General features: G+C 38.9%; 1 protein-coding gene across 1 annotated transcript in view; it reads left to right on the top strand.

The window, feature by feature from the left end:
- Window positions 1-23743, top strand: part of LOC109574961 (ribonuclease P protein subunit p38) — a 192925-nt gene that overhangs the window by 5651 nt on the left and 163531 nt on the right. Inside the window, 1 exon segment of the mRNA XM_070801244.1 lies at window positions 1741-1972. Coding sequence (XP_070657345.1) covers window positions 1741-1972 — 232 coding nt within the window.

Below are 23743 nucleotides of genomic sequence, written 5' to 3'. Positions count from 1 at the left end.
TTTTTAATTCAGTAAGGAACTTCCACACTATTTCCAAACTGGTTTTGTGAATTTTGAGTCCTACCAACAATGCCCAAGTGTTCCCTTTTCTCCACATCCTCACCAATGTTTCGTATTTCTTGCCTTTTTGGTAATAGCCATTCTGACAAGTGTGAAGTAATACCTCATTGTGGTTTTGATTTGCATTTCCCTGATGACTATAGATGTTGGGCATCTTTTCATGTGTCAATTTGCCATACATATGTCTTCTTTGGAAAGATGTCTATACAGGTTTCTCTTTCCATTTTTTAATTATTATTATTATTATTATTTTTGGATATTGCTTTGCATGAGTTTTTCACACATTTTGAGCATTAACCCCTTAATGAATGTATTACTTGCAGATATCTTCTCCCATTCAGTAGGTAACCTTATCATTTTATTGATGGTTTCTTCTGCTGTGTAAACCAATGGGACTGCATTAAACTAAAAGTTTAATGCAGTCCCATTGGTCTACTTTGGCTTTGTTTGCCTTGTCTGAGGAGATGGATCCAAAAAACTATTGCTAAGACGGCTGTAAAAAACTTGCTGCCTGTTTTTATCTAAAATATTACGGTTTCAGGTCTTACATTTCAATCTTTAATCCATTTCAAGTTTATTTTTGATTATGATGTGGGCAACTAGTCCAGTTTGGTTATTCTGCAGGAGCCAGTTTTCCTCATTGTATATCCTTGCCTCCTTTGTGTTTGAGTTCCCTTGTGTGTGACACTTTGTTTTTTTTTTTTTTTTTGGCTGCCTTTAAAATTCTCTTATCTTTAACTCTTGCCATTTTAATTATGATATGTCTTAGTTTGGGTGTCTTTGGGGATCTTGTTTGAGACTCTCTGTGCTTCCTGGACCCGGATATCTGTTTTCTTCTCTAGGTTAAGGAAGTTTCCAGCAATGATTTTGTAAAATACGTTTTTCTTGCCCCTTTTTCTTTCTTCTCCTTCTGAGATTCCTGTATTGAATGCTGGCTTTCCTGATGTTACTTCAAAGGCCTCTTAAACTATCCTTTATTTAAAAAAAAAAATATTTCCCTTTTCACTGTGCCAATGGGTGATTAACACTATTCTATCCTCCAGGTCCCTTGGACAGCAAGGAGATCAAACCAGTCAATCTTAAAGGAAATCAACCCTGAATACGCACTATGAGGACTGATGCTGAAGCTGCAGTATTTTGGTCATCTGATGTAAAGAGCTGACTCATTGGAAAAGACCCTGATTTGGGGAAAGATTGAAAGCAGGAGGAGAAGGGGGTGACGAGGATGAGATGGCTGGATGGCATCACCTATGCAATGGACTTCCTGGGCAAACTTCAGGAATAAGGGACAGGGAGGCCTGGCATGCTGCAGTCCATGGGGTCACGAAGAGGTAGACATGACAGAGAGACTGAACAACAGTCCTCCAGGTAGCTCACACATTCTTCTGTATTACCTAATCTGTTAATCCCTTCTGGTATATTTATCTCAGTTATTGTATTATTCAGCTCTCATTGGTTCTTTTTTATATTTTTTTTCTCTTGAAATTCTCAATATGTTCATCTCTTCTTTTCTCAAGTTCAGTAAGCATCTTGATTATCTTGATCTATTTATTGGCTAGATTGATTTTCTCATTTTCTTTAGTTCTTTTTCTAAGGTTTTTGTCTTGTCTTTCATTTGGAAGACATTCCTTTGTCTCTCATTTTCCAAATTCTCTATGTTTATTTCTATGTATTATGTAGGTTTGTTACATCTCCCAAGCTTGAAGCAGTGGTCTTATGTAGCTGTCCCCTGGGTCACGCGCTAGGCTCCCCGCTGGGCAGCAGGGCCAGGTCTTCTAGTGGTGCCCCCTATGTCAGCGGCATTCCCTCTTCAGCTGTGGTAGAGCCAGCTACCGTGGGTGGGATAGTAGGCGTGACTGGCCCCTGCCCTAGCTGGCTGGTCTTGCCTCCTGCATTTGCTGCAGATACTCTGGTGGGTGGGGCAGGACCCCAGCATGGCTGGTTGCACGTCTGGCATGTGCAGCTGCTACAGGCTCCCTGGCGGATGGAAGAAGCCCCTGCTAATAGGCTGGAGGAAAATTTCCACAAGAGTGCTTGTGAGCACCAGTGTTGGCACTGGACAACTGCTACTGCTCTTTCACTTAGTTGTATCCAACTCTTGTGCAATCCCATAGATGGCAGTCCACCAGGCTCCTCAGTCCATAGGGTTTCCCAGGCAAAGATACTGAAGTGGGTTGCCATTTCCTCCTCTGGGGGATATTCCCAACCCAGGGACTGAACCTGCCTCTCAGGTGTCTCCTGCATTGGCAGGCAGTTTCTTTATCACTGTGCCACCTGGGAAGCACAAAAAGAGCTGCCACCAATATCTCAATCCCTAGAGGTAAACAGAGTCACAGACAGACATAGAAAGCAAACTTGTGGTTACCAAAGGGGAAGGGAAAGGAGGGATAAAGCTTGGGACTGGCAAATATAAGCTACTATATATAAAGTACATAAACAGCAAGAACCTATTGTCTAGAACAGGGAACTAGTGACACATTCAATATCTCCTAATAAACTATAATGGAAAAGAAAATGAAATATATATATATATTATATATATTTATGTAATACACACACACATATATGTAACTGAATCACTTTACTGTAGCCAGAAACCAATGCAACATTTTAAATTAACCATTCTTGAATTTTAAAATAAGAAACCAAATAGAGTAATATACTGGGGGCTGATAATAACAGCTCTTAATTAATGAGTTTTACTTTTTAATTTATCCATTCAACAAAAGTTTATCTAATACAGAGTAGGCAATTCATTATATGACAGAGGAATGCTAGAGGATTTCATTTTTACTAGGTCTATTAGAAAGAGATTTTAACTCTGTTTCACATGAAATATTGTCCCACAACTACTACCCAAAGGATAACATTACATTCACATCTCATTATAGAAATTTACCAGATTGGAAATGACCTCCTCATAGATGAAACACTGTATGTACATCTATTTATTCTCATCATATGAATATAAAATCCGCAGCATTTCTGCTAAATAAAAAGGTGAGCCCAAGCATTAACCTGTCCATATAGTTACTGTAGGTGTTTGGTAAGTTGCTTCAATCATGTCCGAGTCTTTGCGACCCTATGGACTATAGCCTGCCAGGGTCCTCTACCCATGGGAGTCTCCAGGTAAGAATACTGGCATGGATTTCCATGCCCTTCTCCAGGGGTTCTTCTCCCACCCAGGAATCAAACCCATGTTTATTGCGACTCCTGCGTTGTAGGTAGTTTCTGTACCACTGAGCCACCAGGGGAGCCCCGTATGGTTACTACATAAGGATAATTAAGCCAGTGTGTTCTTTTACAACACATGCTTCTGTAAGTTGAATGAGTACATGCGCAATTGGTAAATGCAGGGTGATGTCAGTACGATATGAATTCATGTAGATCCCTATAAAATTTTTCCTAGCACATTAATCTGTAAGCTATCATGGATTGCTAGAACAGTTAAGGTACCAGACCATAGAGGGATACAGTGTCATTCAAAAAGCTCACTCATTCTAAAACGGAGCAGGATCCTTTGGTTCTTGCCCCCCACCCCATGTCCTCAGCCTGCCTTTTATCTGTGGTAAAACTTTAGCCAAAGAAAACGTTTAATCAGAGAAGTGAGAAAATGCTGAAACAAAAGAAAACAGTCAAAAGAGGCCAAATAATAATAATGTAGTCACTAAGCGAAGTCAAATACTTTTAGTTCCTTCTCAAGGGCTATAGATAATATTCTGAACATATCCTGTGAGCTATCTTTTAAGTACTGAAACCCCCACCAGGTGGGAAAAATTAACTATGTGATGATCAGACTATAGCCATGAAAAAGCTGCCACAATTCCGAGAATTAGTCTCAAAGAAATGGGGGAAAAAACAACCCTGGACTTGACTATCTAAAACAATCAAGAGGATGCTGGTCAGACTACCAATGACAGACTTCAAGATAACTGTCAGAGCTGACTATGCTGTGTCTGTACGAGGCACCCTTCTCTGTCTGGGGGAGTTGGCCTTTGAACAGATATCTGCCCTGAGCCTCACCACCCCATTCCCTGGTTGCAGACATCTAGAATAGACCAAAGTTTCCTATCCACCAACCTGGCCTCTTTATTGACTTTTGAGCAACAAGCAGCTAGACCCTGCTTTCGGTAACAATTCCTCATTCTTTCTCTTGGATGAGGTTGATCATATGTTCAGGTTTTGAAGAAGACAATTGGTATGTAACCTCTGAAAAGCTAATAATTTCCTTCAACCGTTTAAATCTAGAGCACATACCACTTTTAATTACATTCAGAAATATTGGCCCTTCTCCCACACATTTTATTTCAATGATGCATCTTGCTTTAATTTTACTTACTCTTCTGCATGTGCTGGTCTATATTTGTCACTGGCAATAAATTATTAATAAGCAGCGAGTCAGGATATAACAGCTCCTTGGTTAGCTGTTTCATCCATGTGTTTGCAATGTGCTAGGTCACACGATTTGCAAGATGTTTGTACAGTCGCTGGGGAGCCATGAACAATGGGACTGCTGGAAATACCTGGCTTCATTTTGTATTATAGAAAGTGAAAGATTCTAAGGACAACTGTGTGATATAAGCACAGCTGGAACCACTCTGTCCTAGAAATGGGAGACTTGGGTCCCTTTGGTATCCACCAAGTAAAATAAATATAATGCTCTTTCCCAAGTTGAATATTTAAAGTTCATTTTCATAAGATTTAGAGTAAATTTTATAAGTACAGTTGACACAGTATATTTCTACTTATTTTATTATGTGTACATACATACCCTACTTACTGCAAAATACATAATAAATGCTAATGTAGATAAAATACAAAGGAACATTGACTTCCTGGTTGTGCGCCTTAAATACAATTTTCTACTAAAACCAAGATTCTTTTGGGAAAATGTTGATTACAGATCTGAGGCAGGAAACATTAGCTAATGTTTCAGGCCAAGTTGAGCCTGAGATAGCTTTGTATTGAATGCAAGAAAGCTGTTAAATATTAGTGGAGTCTTGGCAGAATGAAATGGGTGCTAACTTGAAGGGACTACTACTGTTCAAATGTGGGACAATTAAACATCAGAAAGAATAGTGATTGAAGTAACTGAAGCATGTCACGTACATAAAACTTCATAGGTTCTATTAATGTTCAAAAACTTTGATATTTCTAGAGTTTGCTATGGTGAAAATTCAAAGCTTTGAATATCGATAAATATAAGAAAAGACTCTAGTGTTTATTCTATCCTTTTTTGTAGACTTATTTCAAGCTAACCAAATAGTTAATGGAAGGAATATGCTTTTTGTTTTTATTTTAATAGAAGAATCACAGTTAATGAAAAGATAAGAAATGATAAAAGCAAAATGTTATCATTTTCAAGCACCAAGGGAGCAATGGATATATACATCAATAATCAATGGCTGCTGAATCATTAAGAGACAAGCTGATGGGAAAATCTAAAAAAGAGCTAGGATGACTTTACATGAAAGTAAAAATGTTAGTCTCTCAGTCATTTCTGGCTCTTTGTGACCCTATGAACTATAGCCTGCCAGGCTCCTCTGTCCATGGAATTCTCCAGGCAAGAATATTGGAGGGGGTAGCCATTCTCTTCTCCAGGGGATCTATATAATTGGTGTTGAATCAATTCAGTCAACAACTGCGGTGTTCGTGAAGACTCTTGAGAGTCCCTTGGACTGCAAAGAGATACAACCAGTGCATCCTAAAGGAAATCAGTCCTGAATATTCATTGGAAGGACTGATGCTGAAGATGAAACTCCAATACTTTGATCACCTGATGCAAAGAACTGACTCATTGGAAAAGACCCTGATGCTGGGAAAGATTGAAGGCAGGAGGAGAAGGGGATGACAGAGGATGAGATGGTTGGATGGCATCACCAATTCAGTGGACATGAGTGAGTAAACTCCGGGAGTTGGTGATGGACAGGGAGGCCTGGCATGCTGCAGTCCATGGGGTCACAAAGAGTCAGACACAACTGAGTGACTGAACTGAACTGAGTTCATGATATTTTGTTATAGTAGCCCTAAGAGTCCAAGGGAGTGACCATTATTAATGAATTCATGATGTAATATTCTCCATCAAAGAAATGTATTTACTCAGTTCACTGGAAAGGTTTAAAAGCAATGACCAACTCAGAAGTGGTGGTTATCACAAATACCTAGGTTTTGATCACTGCTGTGGACAAACCCTAAGGGGACCCTAAATGAGCCACACCCTTGTATAACCTCAATACCTTGAGGGCAAGCATTCGTGCTTCTAACCAATAGGATGGACAAAGATGAGGGAATGCCATTCTCATGATTATACTATATTATATAAAATTCCAAGCTATCTGACTTTAGTTAGAGAGATGCCCTGTGGCCTTGAAGAAGAAAGCTACTGTGGGGTGACAGTTCACAGAGAAGACCATGCAGCAGGGAATTGTGGGTGATCTCCAGCCAGGAGCTAGTAAGAAGGTGAGCCCTTTGTCACACAGCCACAAGAGAATGAGTTCTGAAGACAGCCTAAATGAGCTTTAAAACAAATTCTTCCTTAGACAAGCCTCTAAAAAAGAGGATGTGTGTGTATGCTCAGCTGCTTCAGTCATGTCTGACCGTTTGCGATTCCACGGACTATAGATTCTCCAGGTGAGAATACTGGAGAGCGTTGCCATGCCCTCCTCCAGGGTAACTTCCTGACCCAGGGATTGAACCCTTGTCTCCTGCATTGCTGGCAGATTCTTCACCAATGAGGCACCATGGAAGCCCAAATAAGAGTACAACTCAGCTAAATCCTGGAGTTCAAACTTGTGATACCATAAGCAGAAGACTCAGTTAAGTCATACCCAATTCCTGACCTACAGAAACTGTGAGGTTTAATTCTTACCTTCATATATTTACATATGTATATATATTATATGTGTGTGTGTGTCTTTTAAGTCACTAGTCTGTGGTAATTTGTTACAAATGAAAAGCTAATATAGACCTTCAGTACTTTTTCTCACTAAGAGGCACCAGAGATCCATGAGGGAATGACTATGTTTAGTGTTTGGGTCAGAAAATATACTAGGTAAGTCTAGAGCATGTCATCATACCAGGAAGAAAAGCAATACTCAAAGACTATGGTGGTTTTGTTAAAAAGTACATGTGGACCAACCTGAAAGAGCTCCCACTGCCTAGTTACGAAGAAATTTGATATAAAGGATAATAATGACAGTTACTTATTGAAATTTGTTACATTCTAAGGGTTCAAAACTACCTGAAAAAAGATTCTTAGTACTTTTGGAAGTTATTGTGGAGTCATCTCATTTTCTTAAAAATGACTACAGAGACAGAAAAAGGCATCTATATTATCTTTACTAAATGAATCATCGTCAATTGCTGCTAAAAAAAAAAAAAAAAAAAAACTAAGTGAAAAGCTGGTGATATCTTTACCATAGGATAAGACTGACACCTAAACTCGCTTATCAATCTTATTAAATCACTTGAGAAACAATCAGACATGATGTCCTTCCTTGTTGAAATATAAAGCTCAGAATCACCACCTGTGAAATGCTCTTGCCAAATTTATACAATGGATCCCCTCAAGCCCAAGATCTGTCATGTTGTTAAACTTTTATTTTGTGATAGCAGACATTCAAAAAAGTTGCACAAACAGGACAAAGAAATTGCATATTCCTTTTTTCCAACTCCTCAAATCTGAATATTTCCGGCATTTATTTTATTTTCCACTTGCTCCTCCTCCTCCTTCGCACTCTGACTGTATATGTATGCATAAATATATAGATACTGACATATTAAAATATATGTATTTTTTCTGAACAATTTGAGAAATGTTATAGATATGACATTACATCTAGACTCTTCAGTATGCATTTTTTAAAAACTAGGACAATCTCTTACTTAGCCACAGTTAAATGATGAAAACAAGGAGATAATTATAATATAAAGTATGATTTTTTTATATAGATCCTATCAAATTTTGTCACTTATCACAATGTCCTTTGTAGCAAAATAAAATTTCTCATTATGCATTGCTTTTCATTTTTATGCCTCTTTAATGGATGGAGGAGCCTGGTAGGCTACAGTCCATGGAGTCTCAAAGAGTCGGAAACGACTCAGTGACTTCACTCACTCACTCACTCAACACCCTTCAGTCTATCACAGTTCTTCAGTCTTTGTCTTTTATGATACTAGCATTTTTGAAAAGTACAGCTGACTTGTATTTTTCTTCTTTGTGTTCTATCTTTGGATTTGGGTATCTTCAACTATATGGGAAATACAGGAAACAAAAGTACATATTTTTAAAAAAATTACACAGAAAGCAATCCAGAATATGAGGAATTCCACAAAACAAAAGACCTGGTTTCCTCAAAAAAGAAATGACAATAGAAAAGAAAGGGTAATTATTATGAATTTTTAAAACTTAGGAAATATGCCCTAATGCTATATGTAGAACTGGTTTGGACTTTAATTTTAACTAGCCAATTTTAAAATACATATGTGCAACAGTAAGAGAAATTTGAAACTGGATATTAGATGATAAAGAAGGCATTAATTTTGAGGTATGATAATGGTATCATTATATTTTTTTAAATAGTTCTTATCCCTTGGAGATACATGTGCCTTATTTATGGTTAATATGCAGACATGTCTGATATTTGTTTAAAAAAATCTAGTCAAAGTTGAAAGTTGCAGGCATAGATTGTTGCTGCTGTCCAGTCTGTGAGTCTGTCTGACTCTTTGCGATCCCACGGACTGCAGCAGCCAGGACTCCCTGTTGCCAGGCATAGATAAACGCTGTTAAATGTTAAATGTTAATTGCTTAGAGTGACAGGTACTTGGGAGTCTGTTATACCATTCTTTTATTTTTGTATATATTTGAAAGTTTCCATAGTTAAAAGTTAAAAACAAAGGGCTGAATGCCTTACCATGAGACTATTAAGGGATCAAAATCCTTCAGCTCATGACTTACAGGTTATCTGATGCCTGCATGCTAAGTTGCTTCAGCTGTTTCCAACTCTTTGTGACCCTATGGACTGTAGCTCGCCAGGCTCCTCTGTCCTGAAACATGCTAAGACTGAAACATACATATAATTCACCCAGGAGGTCATAGTGATAAACAGTAAGATTTATTTCTTGGGTCATCAATGGTAAGGAGCTGATGGTAGCACCCAGAATCTAATATATTCAAAGTGGGTTTCAGTTCAGTTCAGTCACTCAGTCGTGTCCGACTCTTTGCAGCCCCATGAATTGCAGCATGCCAGGCCTCCCTGTCCATCACCAACTCCTGGAGTTCACTCAGACTCACAGCCATTGAGTCAGTGATGCCATCCAGCCATCTCATCCTCTGTCGTCCCCTTCTCCTCCTGACCCCAATCCCTCCCAGCATCAGAGTCTTTTCCAATGAGTCAACTCTTCCCATGAGGTGGCCAAAGTACTGGAGTTTCAGCTTTAGCATCATTCCTTCCAAAGAAATTCGAGGGCTGATCTCCTTCAGAATGGACTGGTTGAATCTCCTTGCAATCCAAGGGACTCTCAAGAGTCTTCTCCAACACCACAGTTCAAAAGCATCAATTCTTCGGCGCTCAGCCTTCTTCACAGTCCAACTCTCACATCCATACATGACCACTGGAAAAACCATAGCCTTGACTAGACGGACCTTTGTTGACAAAGTAATGTCTCTGCTTTTGAATGTGCTATCTAGGTTGGTCATAACTTTCCTTCCAAGAAGTAAGTGTCTTTTAATTTCATGGCTGCAGTCACCATCTGCAGTGATTTTTGGAGCCCCAAAAAATAAAGTCTGACACTGTTTCCACTGTTTCCCTATCTATTTCCCATGAAGTGATGAGACCAGATGCCATGATCTTCATTTTCTGAATGATGAGCTTTAAGCCAACTTTTTCACTCTCCACTTTCACTTTCATCAAGAGGCTTTTTAGTTCTTCTTCACTTTCTGCCATAAGGGTGGTGTCATCTGCATATCTGAGGTTATTGATATTTCTCCCGGCAATCTTGATTCCAGCTTGTGTTTCTTCCAGTCCAGCATTTCTCATGATGTACTCTGCATATAAATTAAATAAGCAGGGTGACAATATACAGGCTTGAGAACCCCATGAACAGTATGAAAGGGCGAAATGGGTTTATGTGAAAATTAAATGAATTTTTATGTGTAATTGTGTTGCACAGTGTCCCGACTGGTTGTGCTCTTAATAGCTCATTCATGCCATTGAGATATGGCTGCCACATTAATGATAATTATGATTAACTTTCAGTTCAGTTCAGTCACTCAGTCGTGTCTGACTCTTTGCGACCCCATGAATTGCAGCACGCAAGGCCTCCCTGTACATCACCAACTCCCGGAGTTCAAACTCATGTCCATAGAGTCAGTGATGCCATCCAGCCATCTCATCCTCTGTCGTCCCCTTCTCCTCCTGACCCCAATCCCTCCCAGCATCAGAGTCTTTTCCAATGAGTCAACTCTCCGCATGAGGTAGCCAAAGTACTGGAGTTTCAGCTTTTGCATCATTCCTTCCAAAGAACACCCAGAGCTGATCTCCTTTAGAACGGACTGGTTGGATCTCCTTGCAGTCCAAGGGACTCTCAAGTCTTCTCCAACACCACAGTTCAAAAGCATCAATTCTTTGGCGCTCAGCCTTCTTCACAGTCCAACTCTGACATCCATACATGACCACTGGAAAAACCATAGCCTTGACTAGACGGACCTTTGTTGAACTTTAAGGACACTCAAGTGTTCTGTTTCTCTCATTTTCTCTTGTTGTTCATACTTAATTCTTTTGGTTCTGCCCTCTTCTTATTGGTGATCTGGTTGAAAGGAATGTCTGGACTTGGTTTTGTCCCCGAATCACCTTTAATTACATTATTTGTCCTTTGAGTGAAAGTCTTTCTTGTTCCTTTATTTAGCCAGACTTTCAAAATACACTAATCTAGACCAGGTACAAACACTGGGTTCCCATTTATCCATAAAAGGGGATCTAACAATGAAAACAAAGTACTATGAAAATAATCTAGTAGACTTGTTTTATCCATTTTAACTTTCAAGTATTTGAAAGTTAGAATAATAGAAGAATTATTAAAATGCTGGTACCAAAGGAAGAAAACTATGGCAGACACAAAGATGGACTATACAATATCAGAAGGTAAAAATTATTATTTATAGTATATTCAATTGAATCAATGTTTAATGTGATTTTAAAAAGCTAATATTCCCTGCCTGCCTTCTTCTTTTTTTTTTCTTAGATTGAAACATAATCAATCAGCCCATCAACAGCTATTCTAAACAACTAATTTTTATCTCTTGCTGTTTAGATTTAGGATTGTGGACTTGAAAACAGAGAAAGAACCAGAACTTGGAGGCGAGAAAGGGCTACTACTGAGGATGAAACAGTAGAGTAAGAAAAGGCAAGTGACAGAGTATTGACAATTAAACCACCCTTATAACCACCCATCCTCCTGCTATGTATCTTCACCTGATCACAGACAATGGCAGCACATGGAGACCATTGTGTGACCTCATACTTTGGAAGGTTAACAGAGTGTTCTTATTGAACTGAATAAAGTAAGTCAAAGTTTATTATTATTTTATAAGCTTGGTGACATGAAATGAAATGAAACAAGACTAAGTAATCAAAAGACTTTGTCTCTACCTGCCAGGAGCCAGCGTGAGGAACTCTGCCCGTGGCAAAGGTGATGAGGAAGGAGGCTCGGCATACGCAAAGGTGGGATCGAGCCTCAGGAGTCCCCCTGGAAATTCTCAAGTGTCTACCCCCAAAACCAGAGTCTGCCCACTTTACTGCTTTGTGCTCTCACTTACACCTTGACTTTACGGGGGGCTGTCCCCCACCACCTCTCTCTGAAAAAGAGTTAGCTTACAACTCCAGTTAATAAAATTCCTGGGCGTGACAAGAGTGTTTCAACCTACAAACTCCTCTGAAGGTTATTCTGGCCACATGTGATTGTTCACAGCCTCCCAGCTGTGAGAGGCATGAGATGTTCTAAACTGTCTAAATACAGATTCCTTTCAGCAGTTAAAAGATTGATTAGAAATTGTATTGGTGAAGGGTTTTTCACTTGTTGGGCCAATGTTTGCTGCTAAGTTTCCATATCCCTTACCTACTGTGTCCCTGGTAGTGTATTGATTGATATAATTGGTGTATAGGAATGTAAGTAATAGCTTTAATGTTTGTAACCTTGGACCCTTGAGTTAATTCTTTTCTTGTTATAGCCCACCACACCTTTGCCCTATAGAAATGCAACTTTATCTAATGCTTTCAGAGGGTAGCACCTGACTTTAGAATAATCACCTTTAGAGAAAAATAAGTTTTCTGAAGAAAGGGTCTTAAAATGTTAACAGGCCTCCGGGCCAGAAGATGATGTAATTCACCTAAACTTTTGCATATGATAAGTTTGCAGGAAGAAAGCCTGGCTTACTGCTGACTCTACCCCTTCCCCCATTATCCCCTATGCACAACTTAAGGTATAAAAACTACTTTGGAAAATAAAGTGCAGGCCTTGTTCACCGAAACTTGGTCTCCCCATGTCGTTCTCTCTCTCACCTTCCGGCTGAATTCCCATCTTGAGTGTGGAGGCTCATTAAGCCTACTAATTATGTCTAGGCTTCTAAGATCTGACCGGGGAGGACTTAGTGTCTCCTCTCCTTCTGGAGAATGGGAGGATGCCTGCGGCCTACGTAGGTGACGCAAATTCCTTATTTTGGAATTTTATTAGCTTTCCACGTAAACCAAGTTATTCAGCCTCTTTTCTCCACTGAATTTTCCTACTGAGCTATCATTATTTAACCATTCTTTATATCTTTAATTCTATTGTATCCTGATCACCGAAGCCATCTCCCCTTTGAAACCCCTGACTCCACCAGGGCTGGACCCTGGTAAGTGGCGCCCGAACAGGGATTCAATTTAATTGAAATACTGCTGTATTCTTTGCTTTCCAAATTACTGAAATCCACACAAGTTAAAAAGTATAATAGTGGAGTCTTTGCATCATGGGCCTGATTTCACTCACAGATTCCTAAGGAATTCCTTGGCAGCCCTTAAAGGAAGGTTGTAGAGAACCTTCCACAAGAAAGAAGCAGTGGTAACCCAAAGTAAATGAATTTTTTAGTTTCATCATGGCCTAACAGAGACTATCATGAAGACTTACTGACTTACAGGGTGTTTAGTACAATAGCATTACTTTTTTACTTTTGAGGGTCTACTACTATAGAAAATGGGGCTATCTGTTACTTTTTTTATAAATAAAATGTCCTTGAATTGTTCAAATGCTTTCCTTCTCACTGAACATAGATGGAGGCTACAGGGAACAACTGAACTACAATACTATTTATCTCTTTTTGGCTGTACAACAGGAAATTGTATTGATAAGACTTTAAACTGCTGACTAATAATGAAATGAGTGATGTATATTTTTTCTTTTTTAAATTATTTTTTTTTATTGAAGGACAATTGCTTTACATAATTTTGCTATTTTCTGTCAAACTTCAACATGAATCAGCCATAGGTATACATATGTCCCTTCCCTTTTGAACCTCCCTCCCATCTCCCTCCCATCTCACCCTTCTAGGTTGACAGAGAGCCCCTGTTTGAGTTTCCTGAGCCATGCAGCAAATTCCCCTTGGCTATCTATTTGACATATGGTAATGTAAGTTTCCATGTTACTCTCTCCATACATCTCACCCTCTCCTCCCCTCTCCCCATGTCCATAAGTTTATTCTCTATGTCTGAGGCTTTCTTCCTAGTAGAGTTCTGAATTTTTACTAATGCTATGGTGGCTTTTTCTAATATTGTATTGTATATCTCTATGAATAAAGTATGCTGCAAAAATGTTCTCATGTTGGTTTCACAGGGGTGGGGTGGGATGGGGAAGGAATATAGCCATTAGTAGATAATTTTAAACCCACAGTGATCTGTCATAGGCAGGAAAATATTTTGATGACTAACTGTGGTTATCTTGACTAAGCATCTCCTTATTTATTAACTTTCTATCTAGTCTCTTTAAAGACATTAAATTAACTTAGAGATCCTCTTACCATGACAAGCAAGTGGCTAACGTGTTTTTCCAAAACTCTGTGGGAAGTTGTAATTGTCTGTGAAGGATTTTCCTAAATGTTGAAATGCCCTCCCTGGTTCCCAATGACTAAGTTCCAATTTGGCTTCAACTTTTACAGCAAGACTTTGGAAAACCATTATTCCCAGAGAAACATCTTGTGCTTAACTAATGTTTCTACAAAACTCAAGGTAAAACAAAGATAACTGAAACCCAATGCTCTCAACATTTAGACCATATGTCCATAATGTGGTTCAGGCTGAGGTGACATGTATTTCTCACTCTTAGCAGTAAAATTTAAAGTGAACAAACCAGGCACCTTCAGCTCTTCTAAGTCAGGGAATCAGGCTAGGAATGTGTCGGTGAGACAGGCTTAGTTCTGGCCAAAGTCTGGAAAGAGTTGAGAGTCAATATAACAGTGTGAGCGTCTGGGGCTGGGTCCAACACTGACTTAAAACAGGAAATGTGTGCTCTGAAGCCGTTCGGTCAGACCCAGTTGGGTCTGAGACGTGCAGAAATCACAAAAGGTACTTGAGGCTTTATAGCTCCAACTGTTAAATTCAACATTAAGCCTCTCTTTCCTGCTTTCTGACCTAATAGGAATTCTCGCCCTTAGTTGTGTTTAAAAACTACCAAGTGTATTTTGGCTTTCGGTAAGTAGAAAAGCAGAAGTCTACCATGTGTGCCATGTCTCTGAATTTGAGACTGCAATGATATCATGACTAAAGGGAACACCATTAATCACATGGGGCAGGCTAGAAAAACCAGGGAAGGAGACTTTTTGTGTAATAAAATCCAGACTAAAATTAAAATGGTGAGAGGAAAATGCTGAGAGAAAAAAAGTCTTAAGGTATACTTTAGCACTTGGAAATATTTAAACTGAGCTATTTAAAATGTATTCACATATGTATGCATATATTATATACATGGAAAATACATACACATATGCAATGTACACATATCTAATATATACATAAAATATAATTGCTTTATACTTACTACAACTTTGTACATAATATTTACATATTTTTAAAAATTTAAGTACATTTTAAGTTTAGAGAAATGCATTTTGCCTTAATTTTAAAAGATGCTTATTCTTATTTTTCATAATCCATTTGTAATTAGAGATACTACTTTTAAAATAGTCAACCCTTAAAACTTCCCTGGTGGTTCAATGGTTAAGACTCTGCACTGCCTATTCGAGGGGCAGGGGTTCAATCAATCCCTGGTCAGGGAATTAAGATCCCACATGCTGTTCAGCATGGCCAAAAGATTAAAAAGAAAAAAGTCAACTTCCCACTTTATTAAGTTTAAGGATGAAACAGAAACTATATTAAAGAAAGTATGCAGAGGCAGTAGCAGTGATAAAAGTTGAAAGTAAAGTGGCTTTGGTGGTAAATTCCAGCAGCTTTCTCCCAAAGAAGTGAGTAAAAAGTGAAAATGTTAGTTGCTCAGTCATGTCCAACTCTTTGTGATCCCATTGACTGTAGCCTGCCAGGCTCCTCATTCATGGAATTCTCCAGTTAAGAATACTGGCGTGGGGAGCCATTCCTTTCTCCAGGGGACCTTCCTAACCTAGAGATTGAACCCAAGACTCCTGCATTGCAGGCAGATTCTTTACCATCTGAGTCACCCTCAAAATCTAATGCCAATCATATGATTTGTTTTCTCTGTAATTTAAAAGAATGACTTAATAAGCACATAGAGTAGAAAACTTTATTCATGTACATGAGCATATATTATACAGAAAAAGAAACATTACATTCTGTGGATGAGACAAAAATCCTGAAACATGACTTTATTGAACTGAAAACTTAAAATCTCAGAGCTAACTAGTTCTAATAAAAATGAGCAAAACACTAAAATTTGAAATATTTGTTTTCTTTTACAGACAGCTTTGCTAATAGACAGACAACATCTAAAGCTTTCTTCAGTGTTCAGGTCCCAGAATAGTTGACGCATCATTACTTCTATGAACATTTATAATTTCTAGCAGAGTTCATTAGTATTCTATGGTTTTTAATTATGTTGGACAAAGTAGATCATCTCCAAAATTCATTAGTCAAATCCAGAACAAAATTTAAAAAATAAGTCAACCATGCCATATTCCAGTTATTTCTATTATATAAGTTCATTAAAGGAAGTGAAAGCCAGGATTTCATATTTCATTGAGATGAAACTTAGTCTCGCTGCAAGGTGACCATAAAACACAATACATCTTAATACATTTTAAACGCATTCATCCACATTTCCAATTATTTAGCAAGGCATTCTACTGGGGGTTTGTGAGCAGTTTGGCTAAAATAAGAAAAACCATGTTCCACAACAACACAGATGTTGTGTCTTGAGTGACCAGAAGAAATTTGAAAGTTATTCTGACAAATGAGATAACTTACTACCATTTTACCCTCATTCGTCTCCTTAGACAAGATAAGATGTGACATGGGGGTGGAATGGGAAGCAATATGGTGGAAGGGAGAAGGGAAGTGGGATGAAAGGAGGCAAAATGTGCATAACTAGAAGAATTCAGAGATGGAAGGCAATCAGTGTTTTGTTTATTCATTTAGATCTGTCCAGTGTGATAAGTCTTTATTTCAATATTTATTTTAATAGCTTGTTTCTTATTTTAGATCTGTGGAAGCTCATTCAGGAGTTCTTATGTTGTTTACCATAAAAGTAGTTATTCAATATACACACACAAAAATGGAAATCTGGTACTCAAACAGATACATGTACACACGTGTTCATCATAGTATTATCCACAGTAACCTAAAGGTGAAAACAGTCCAATGTCCATCATTGTATAAACAGATAAACAAATGGACAAATGATGGTACATTTACACAATAGAACACTATCCATTCATAAAAAAGAAGTGCTGACAATGCACTTATATATCACGGATATATCAAAAAAAGTGGATGTATCAAAAAGTACAAAGTAACATATAATTTTATTTATGTAAAATAACCAAAAAAGAAGCAAATTCATGGGTAAGAAATGCAGTGGTTGCCAGGGGTAGAAAACGGGGATATGGAAGCGACTTCTTAATGGGTATACACTTTTCTTTTGGGGTGATGAAAACATTTTAAAAATGGATAGAGGTAGTGATAGTACAACATCATTAGTGTCTTAAATATTACTGTATTGTTCACTTTAAAATGGTTAATTTTATATTATGTGAAATTATACCTGTCAAAATGTTCTTTAACTATTCTTTAAAGTAACACTTCTCGTTAGTAAGATGCAAAGTATGTTGGCTCAGTTCAGTTCAGTCGTTCAGTCGTGTCCGACTCTTTGCGACCCCATGAATCGCAGCAGGCCAGGCTTCCCTGTCCATCACCAACTCCCGGAGTTCACTCAGACTCACGTCCATCGAGTCAGTGATGCCAGCCAGCATCCTCTCTCGTCCCCTTCTCTTCCTGCCCCCAATCCCTCCCATCATCAGAGTCTTTTCCAATGAGTCAACTCTTCCCATGAGGTGGCCAAAGTACTAGTTTCAGCTTTAGCATCATTCCTTCCAAAGAAATCCCAGGGCTGATCTCCTTCAGAATGGACTGGTTGAATCTCCTTGCAGTCCAAGGGACTCTCAAGAGTCTTCTCCAACACCACTGTTCAAAAGCATCAATTCTTCGGTGCTCAGCCTTCTTCACAGTCCAACTCTCACATCCATACATGACCACTGGAAAAAAATAGCCTTGACTAGATGAACCTTTGTTGGCAAAGTAATGTCTCTGCTTTTGAATATGCTATCTAGGTTGGTCATAACTTTCCTTCCAAGGAGTGTCTTTTAATTTCATGGCTGCAGTCACCATCTGCAGTGATTTTGGAGCCCAGAAAAATAAAGTCTGACACTGTTTCCACTGTTTCCCCATCTATTTGCCATGAAGTCATGGGACCAGATGCCATGATCTTCGTTTTCTGAATGTTGAGTTTTAAGCCAACTTTTTCACTCTCCTCTTTCACCTTCATCAAGAGGCTTTTTAGTTCCTCTTCACTTTCTGCCACAAGGGTGGTGTCACTGCATATCTCAGGTTATTGATATTTCTCCTGGCAATCTTGATTTCAGCTTGTGTTTATTCCAGCCCAGCATTTCTCATGATGTACTCTGAATATAAGTTAAATAAGCAGGATGACAATATACAGCCTTGACGTACTCCTTTTCCTATTTGGAACCAGTCTGTTGTTCCATGTCCAGTTTTAACTGTTGCTTCCTGACCTGCATATAGGTTTCTCAAGAGGCAGGTCAGGTGGCCTGGTATTCCCATCTCTTTCAGAATTTTCCACAGTTGATTGTGATCCACACAGTCAAAGGCTTTGGCATAGTCAATAAAGCAGAAATAGATGTTTTTCTGGAACTCTCTTGCTTTTTCGATGATCCAGCAGATGTTGGCAATTTGATCTCTGGTTCCTCTGCCTTTTCTAAAACTAGCTTGAACATCTGGAAGTTCATGGTTCACGTATTGCTGAAGCCTGGCTTGGAGAATTTTGAGCATTACTTTACTAGCGTGTGAGATGAGTGCAATTGTGCGGTAGTTTGAGCATTCTTTGGCATTGCCTTTCTTTGGGGTTGGAATGAAAACTGACCTTTTCCAGTCCTGTGGCCACTGCTGAGTTTTTCAAATGTGCTGGCATATTGAGTGCCGCACTTTCACAGCATTGGAGTTTTTCAAATGTGCTGGCATATTGAGTGCAGCACTTTCACAGCATCATCTTTCAGGATTTGAAATAGCTCCACTGGAATTCCATCACCTCCACTAGCTTTGTTTGTAGTGATGCTTTTTAAGGCCCACTTGACTTCACATTCCAGGATGTCTGGCTCTAGGTCAGTGATCACACCATTGTGATTATCTGGGTCTTGAAGACCTTTTTTGTACAGTTCTTCTGTGTATTCTTGCCACCTCTTCTTAATATCTTCTGCTTCTGTTAGGTCCATACCATTTCTGTCCTTTATCAAGCCCATCTTTGCATGAAATGTTCCCTTGGTATCTCTGATTTTCTTGAAGATATCTCTAGTCTTTCCCATTCTGTTGTTTTCCTCTATTTTTTTGCATTGATCACTGAGGAAGGATTTCTTATCTCTTCTTGCTATTCTTTGAAACTCTGCATTCAGGTGCTTATATCTTTCATTTTTTCCTTTGCTTTTTGCTTCTCTTCTTTTCACAGCTATTTGTAAGGCCTCCCCAGACAGCCATTTTGCTTTTTGCATTTCTTTTCCATGGGAATGGTCTTGATCCCTGTTTCCTGTACAATGTCACAAACCTCAGTCCTTATTTCATCAGGCACTCTATCTATCAGACATAGTCCCTTCCACTGTATAATCATAAGGGATTTGATTTAGGTCATACCTGAATGGTCTAGTGGTTTTCCTGCTTTCTTCAATTTCAGTCTGAATTTGGCAATAAGGAGTTCATGATCTGAGTGACAGTCAGCTCCTGGTTCTGTTTTTGTTGACTGTATAGAGCTTCTGCATCTTTGGCTGCAAAGAATATAATCAGTCTGATTTCGGTGTTGACTATCTGGTGATGTCCATGTGTAGAGTCTTCTCTTGTGTTATTGGAAGAGGGTGTTTGCTATGACCAGTGCATTTTCTTGGCAAAACTCTATTTGTCTTTGCCCTGCTTCATTCCATATTCCAAGGTCAAATTTGCCTGTTACTCCAGATGTTTCTTGACTTCCTACTTTTGCATTCCAGTCTATGGGCGGGTCATGGTGGAGAGGTCTGACCGAATGTGGTCCACTGTAGAAGGGAATGGCAAACCACTTCAGTATTCTTGCCTTGAGAACCCCATGAACAGTATGAAAAGGCAAAGTGATAGGATACTGAAAAAGGAACTCCCCAGGTCAGTAGGTGCCCAATATGCTACTGGAGATCAGTGGAGAAATAACTCCAGAAAGAATGAAGGGATGGAGCCAAAGCAAAAACAATACCCAGTGTGGATGTGACTGGTGATAGAAGCAAGGTCCGATGCTGTAAAGAGCAGTATTGCACAGGAATCTGGAATGTCAGGTCCATGAATCAAGGCAAATTGGAAGTGGTCAAACAAGAGATGGCAAGAGTGAATGTCGACATTCTAGAAATCAGCGAACTGAAATGGACTGGAATGGGTGAATTTAACTCAGATGACCATTATATCTACTACTTCGGGCAGGAACCCCTCAGAAGAAATGGAGTAGCCATCATGGTCAACAAAAGAGTTCGAAATGCAATACTTGGATGCAATCTCAAAAACGACAGAATGATTTCTGTTCGTTTCCAAGGCAAGCCATTCAATATCACAGTAATCCAAGTCTATGTCCCAACCAGTAACGCTGAAGAAGCTGAAGTTGAACGGTTCTATGAAGACCTACAAGACCTTTTAGAACTGACACCCAAAAAAGATGTCCTTTTCATTATAGGGGACTGGAATGCAAAAGTAGGAAGTCAAGAAACACCTGGAATATATTGGCTATTGTAAAAGAAAAGAAATATTGCCCATCATAGAAAGTATATAAATATAAAAAATTTTAGAAAATTTGTGGAGCACTTAATATACATGCCTATGAGCATACCAATTTTCTCATTCCAAAATATCTTCAAGAAAACTTTGTTTTCTCAATAGAACCTGGGGATCTAAGGCCATCAATACATACTTTATGTTTCCAGTGACTTAATTAAACAGCCTTCTAATATAAGTGACTCTACAGTATAGTAATTTTTTTATATTAATACCTTTAATTTTGTAAGATATTTAATCCCTCTAGTACTGGGTTCCTCTGACTATAAATGGAAGAGGCTAACTTAACAGTGGGTGTGAGCCAGGGGCATACAATAGAAATATTCACATATACACTCTGTTTCAAATCTTGTGAATCAGAAATAAGGGATCAGTGTCTTGGCAGGCATGTTTTTAAAAGTTTAAAATATTCCCATTATTTCTATCATATAAGGTCATTAAAGGAAGTGAAATCTTTTCTCACATTTTGACTATTAACTATGAGATCCAATGGTCTCATAGTTAAACTGTCCTTTATTTTTCATATTTCATATTGAAAATAACATGCTGCTGCTGCTGCTAAGTCTCTTCAGTCGTGTCTGACTCTGTGCAACACCATAGACGGCAGCCACCAGGCTCCCCTGTCCCTGGGATTCTCCAGGCAAGAACACTGGAGTGGGTTGCCATTTCCTACTCCAATGCATGAAAGTGAAAAGTGAAAGTCAAGTCGCTCAGTCGTGTCCAACTCTTCCCGACCCCATGGACTGCAGCCTACCAGGCTCCTCCATCCATGGGATTTTCCAGGCAAGAGTACTGGAGTGGGGTGCCATTGCCTTCTCCAGAAAATAACATATTTATGACCAAATTATGAGTCAACACTATTGGCAGACTTTCATACATTCAAAATATAATCAGAAATATCTTCTCAATAATACTCTATTTTGTTTTACATGATTAACTATAGAAATTGCCTACCCATTTTAATTTTGCATGTGTAGATAAACCTTATATTTTAAGTGTTGGATTTTATTTTTATTTTAGGAGATATATATATATATATATATGACATTTACTAAGTATATAAAGAATCCACTGCTTGCAATTATTGCAAAATTTCTATTTTCCCATAGACTGTTCACTGAAGAATGTAATAATTACTCATAAAATTACATGAAGAAGTTGTATTTTTGTGGGTAGCCACAAAAATAGGCAATCAGACAGTCACTTATTGCAACAAACAGTTTTTGACGAAGGACATTCTGAAGACTATAGAAGCCAACCACAAGGATTTAGAAATTACCCCAAACACTACTATTGAACCAGAATGGAAAGATAATAGATAACATATAAAACTTAAAGACCAAAAACAAGCCATAGACTTCCTCTAATTCTGAATCACTCCAAGAACCCTCCCAAAGTGAATCATCTAATCATCAAGGTCTTGTAGGTCTTCATAGAACCGTTCAATTTCAGCTTCTTCAGCGTTACTGGTTGGGGCATAGACTTGGATTACTGTGATATTGAATGGCTTGCCTTGGAAACGAACAGAGATCATTCTGTCGTTTTTGAGATTGCATCCAAGTACTGCATCTCGAACTCTTTTGTTGACCATGATGGCTACTCCATGTCTTCTGAGGGGTTCCTGCCCGAAGTAGTAGATATAATGGTCATCTGAGTTAAATTCACCCATTCCAGTCCATTTCAGTTCGCTGATTCCTAGAATGTCGACATTCACTCTTGCCATCTCTTGTTTGACCACTTCCAATTTGCCTTGATTCATGGACCTGACATTCCAGGTTCCTGTGCAATACTGCTCTTTACAGCATCGGACCTTGCTTCTATCACCAGTCACATCCACACTGGGTATTGTTTTTGCTTTGGCTCCATCCCTTCATTCTTTCTGGAGTTATTTCTCCACTGATCTCCAGTAGCATATTGGGCACCTACTGACCTGGGGAGTTCCTTTTTCAGTATCCTATCACTTTGCCTTTTCATACTGTTCATGGGGTTCTCAAGGCAAGAATACTGAAGTGGTTTGCCATTCCCTTCTACAGTGGACCACATTGTAATGCTCAAAATTCTCCAAGCCAGGCTTCAGCAATACATGAACCATGAAATTTCAGATGTTCAAGCTGGTTTTAGAAAAGGCAGAGGAACCAGAGACCAAATTGCCAACATCCGCTGGATCATCGAAAAAGCAAGAGAGTTCCAGAAAAACATCTATTTCTGCTTTATTGACTATGCCAAAGCCTTTGACTGTGTGGATCACAATCAACTGTGGAAAATTCTGAAAGAGATGGGAATACCAGACCACCTGATCTGCTTCTTGGGAAATTTGTATGCAGGTCAGGAAGCAACAGTTAGAACTGGACATGGAACAACAGACTGGTTCCAAATAGGAAAAGGAGTACGTCAAGGCTGTATATTGTCATCCTGCTTATTTAACTTATATTCAGAGTACATCATGAGAAATGCTGGGCTGGAAGAAGCACAAGTTGGAATCAAGATTGCCAGGAGAAATATCAAGAACCTCAGATATGCAGATGACACCACCCTTATGGCAGAAAGTGAAGAGGAACTAAAAAGCCTCTTGATAAAGGTGAAAGAGGGGAGTGAAAAAGTTGGCTTAAAACTCAACATTCAGAAAATGAAGATAATGGCATCTGGACCCATCACTTCATGGGAAATAGATGGGGAAACAGTGGAAACAGTGTCAGACTTTATTTTTCTGGGCTCCAGAATCACTGCAGATGGTGACTGCAGCCATGAAATTAAAAGACGCTTACTCCTTGGAAGGAAAGTTATGACTAACCTAGATAACATATTCAAAAGCAGAGACATTACTTTGTCAACAAAGGTCCATCTAGTCAAGGCTATGGTTTTTCCAGTGGTCATGTATGGATGTGAGAGTTGGACTGTGAAGAAGGCTGAGCACCAAAGAATTGATGCTTTTGAACTGTGGTGTTGGAGAAGACTCTTGAGAGTCCCTTGGACTGCAAGGAGATTCAACCAGTACATTCTGAAGGAGATCAGCCCTGGGGTTTCTTTGGAAGGAATGATGCTAAAGCTGAAACTAGTACATTGGCCACCTCATGGGAAGAGTTGACTCATTGGAAAAGACTCTGATGCTGGGAGGGATTGGG

This window comes from Bos indicus, chromosome 2 (genome assembly GCF_029378745.1).
Source record: "Bos indicus isolate NIAB-ARS_2022 breed Sahiwal x Tharparkar chromosome 2, NIAB-ARS_B.indTharparkar_mat_pri_1.0, whole genome shotgun sequence".
In the NCBI taxonomy this organism is placed as follows: domain Eukaryota; kingdom Metazoa; phylum Chordata; class Mammalia; order Artiodactyla; family Bovidae; genus Bos; species Bos indicus.
Note: the sequence above shows the minus strand (reverse complement) of the source record. Positions and strands in the feature narration are given on the sequence as shown.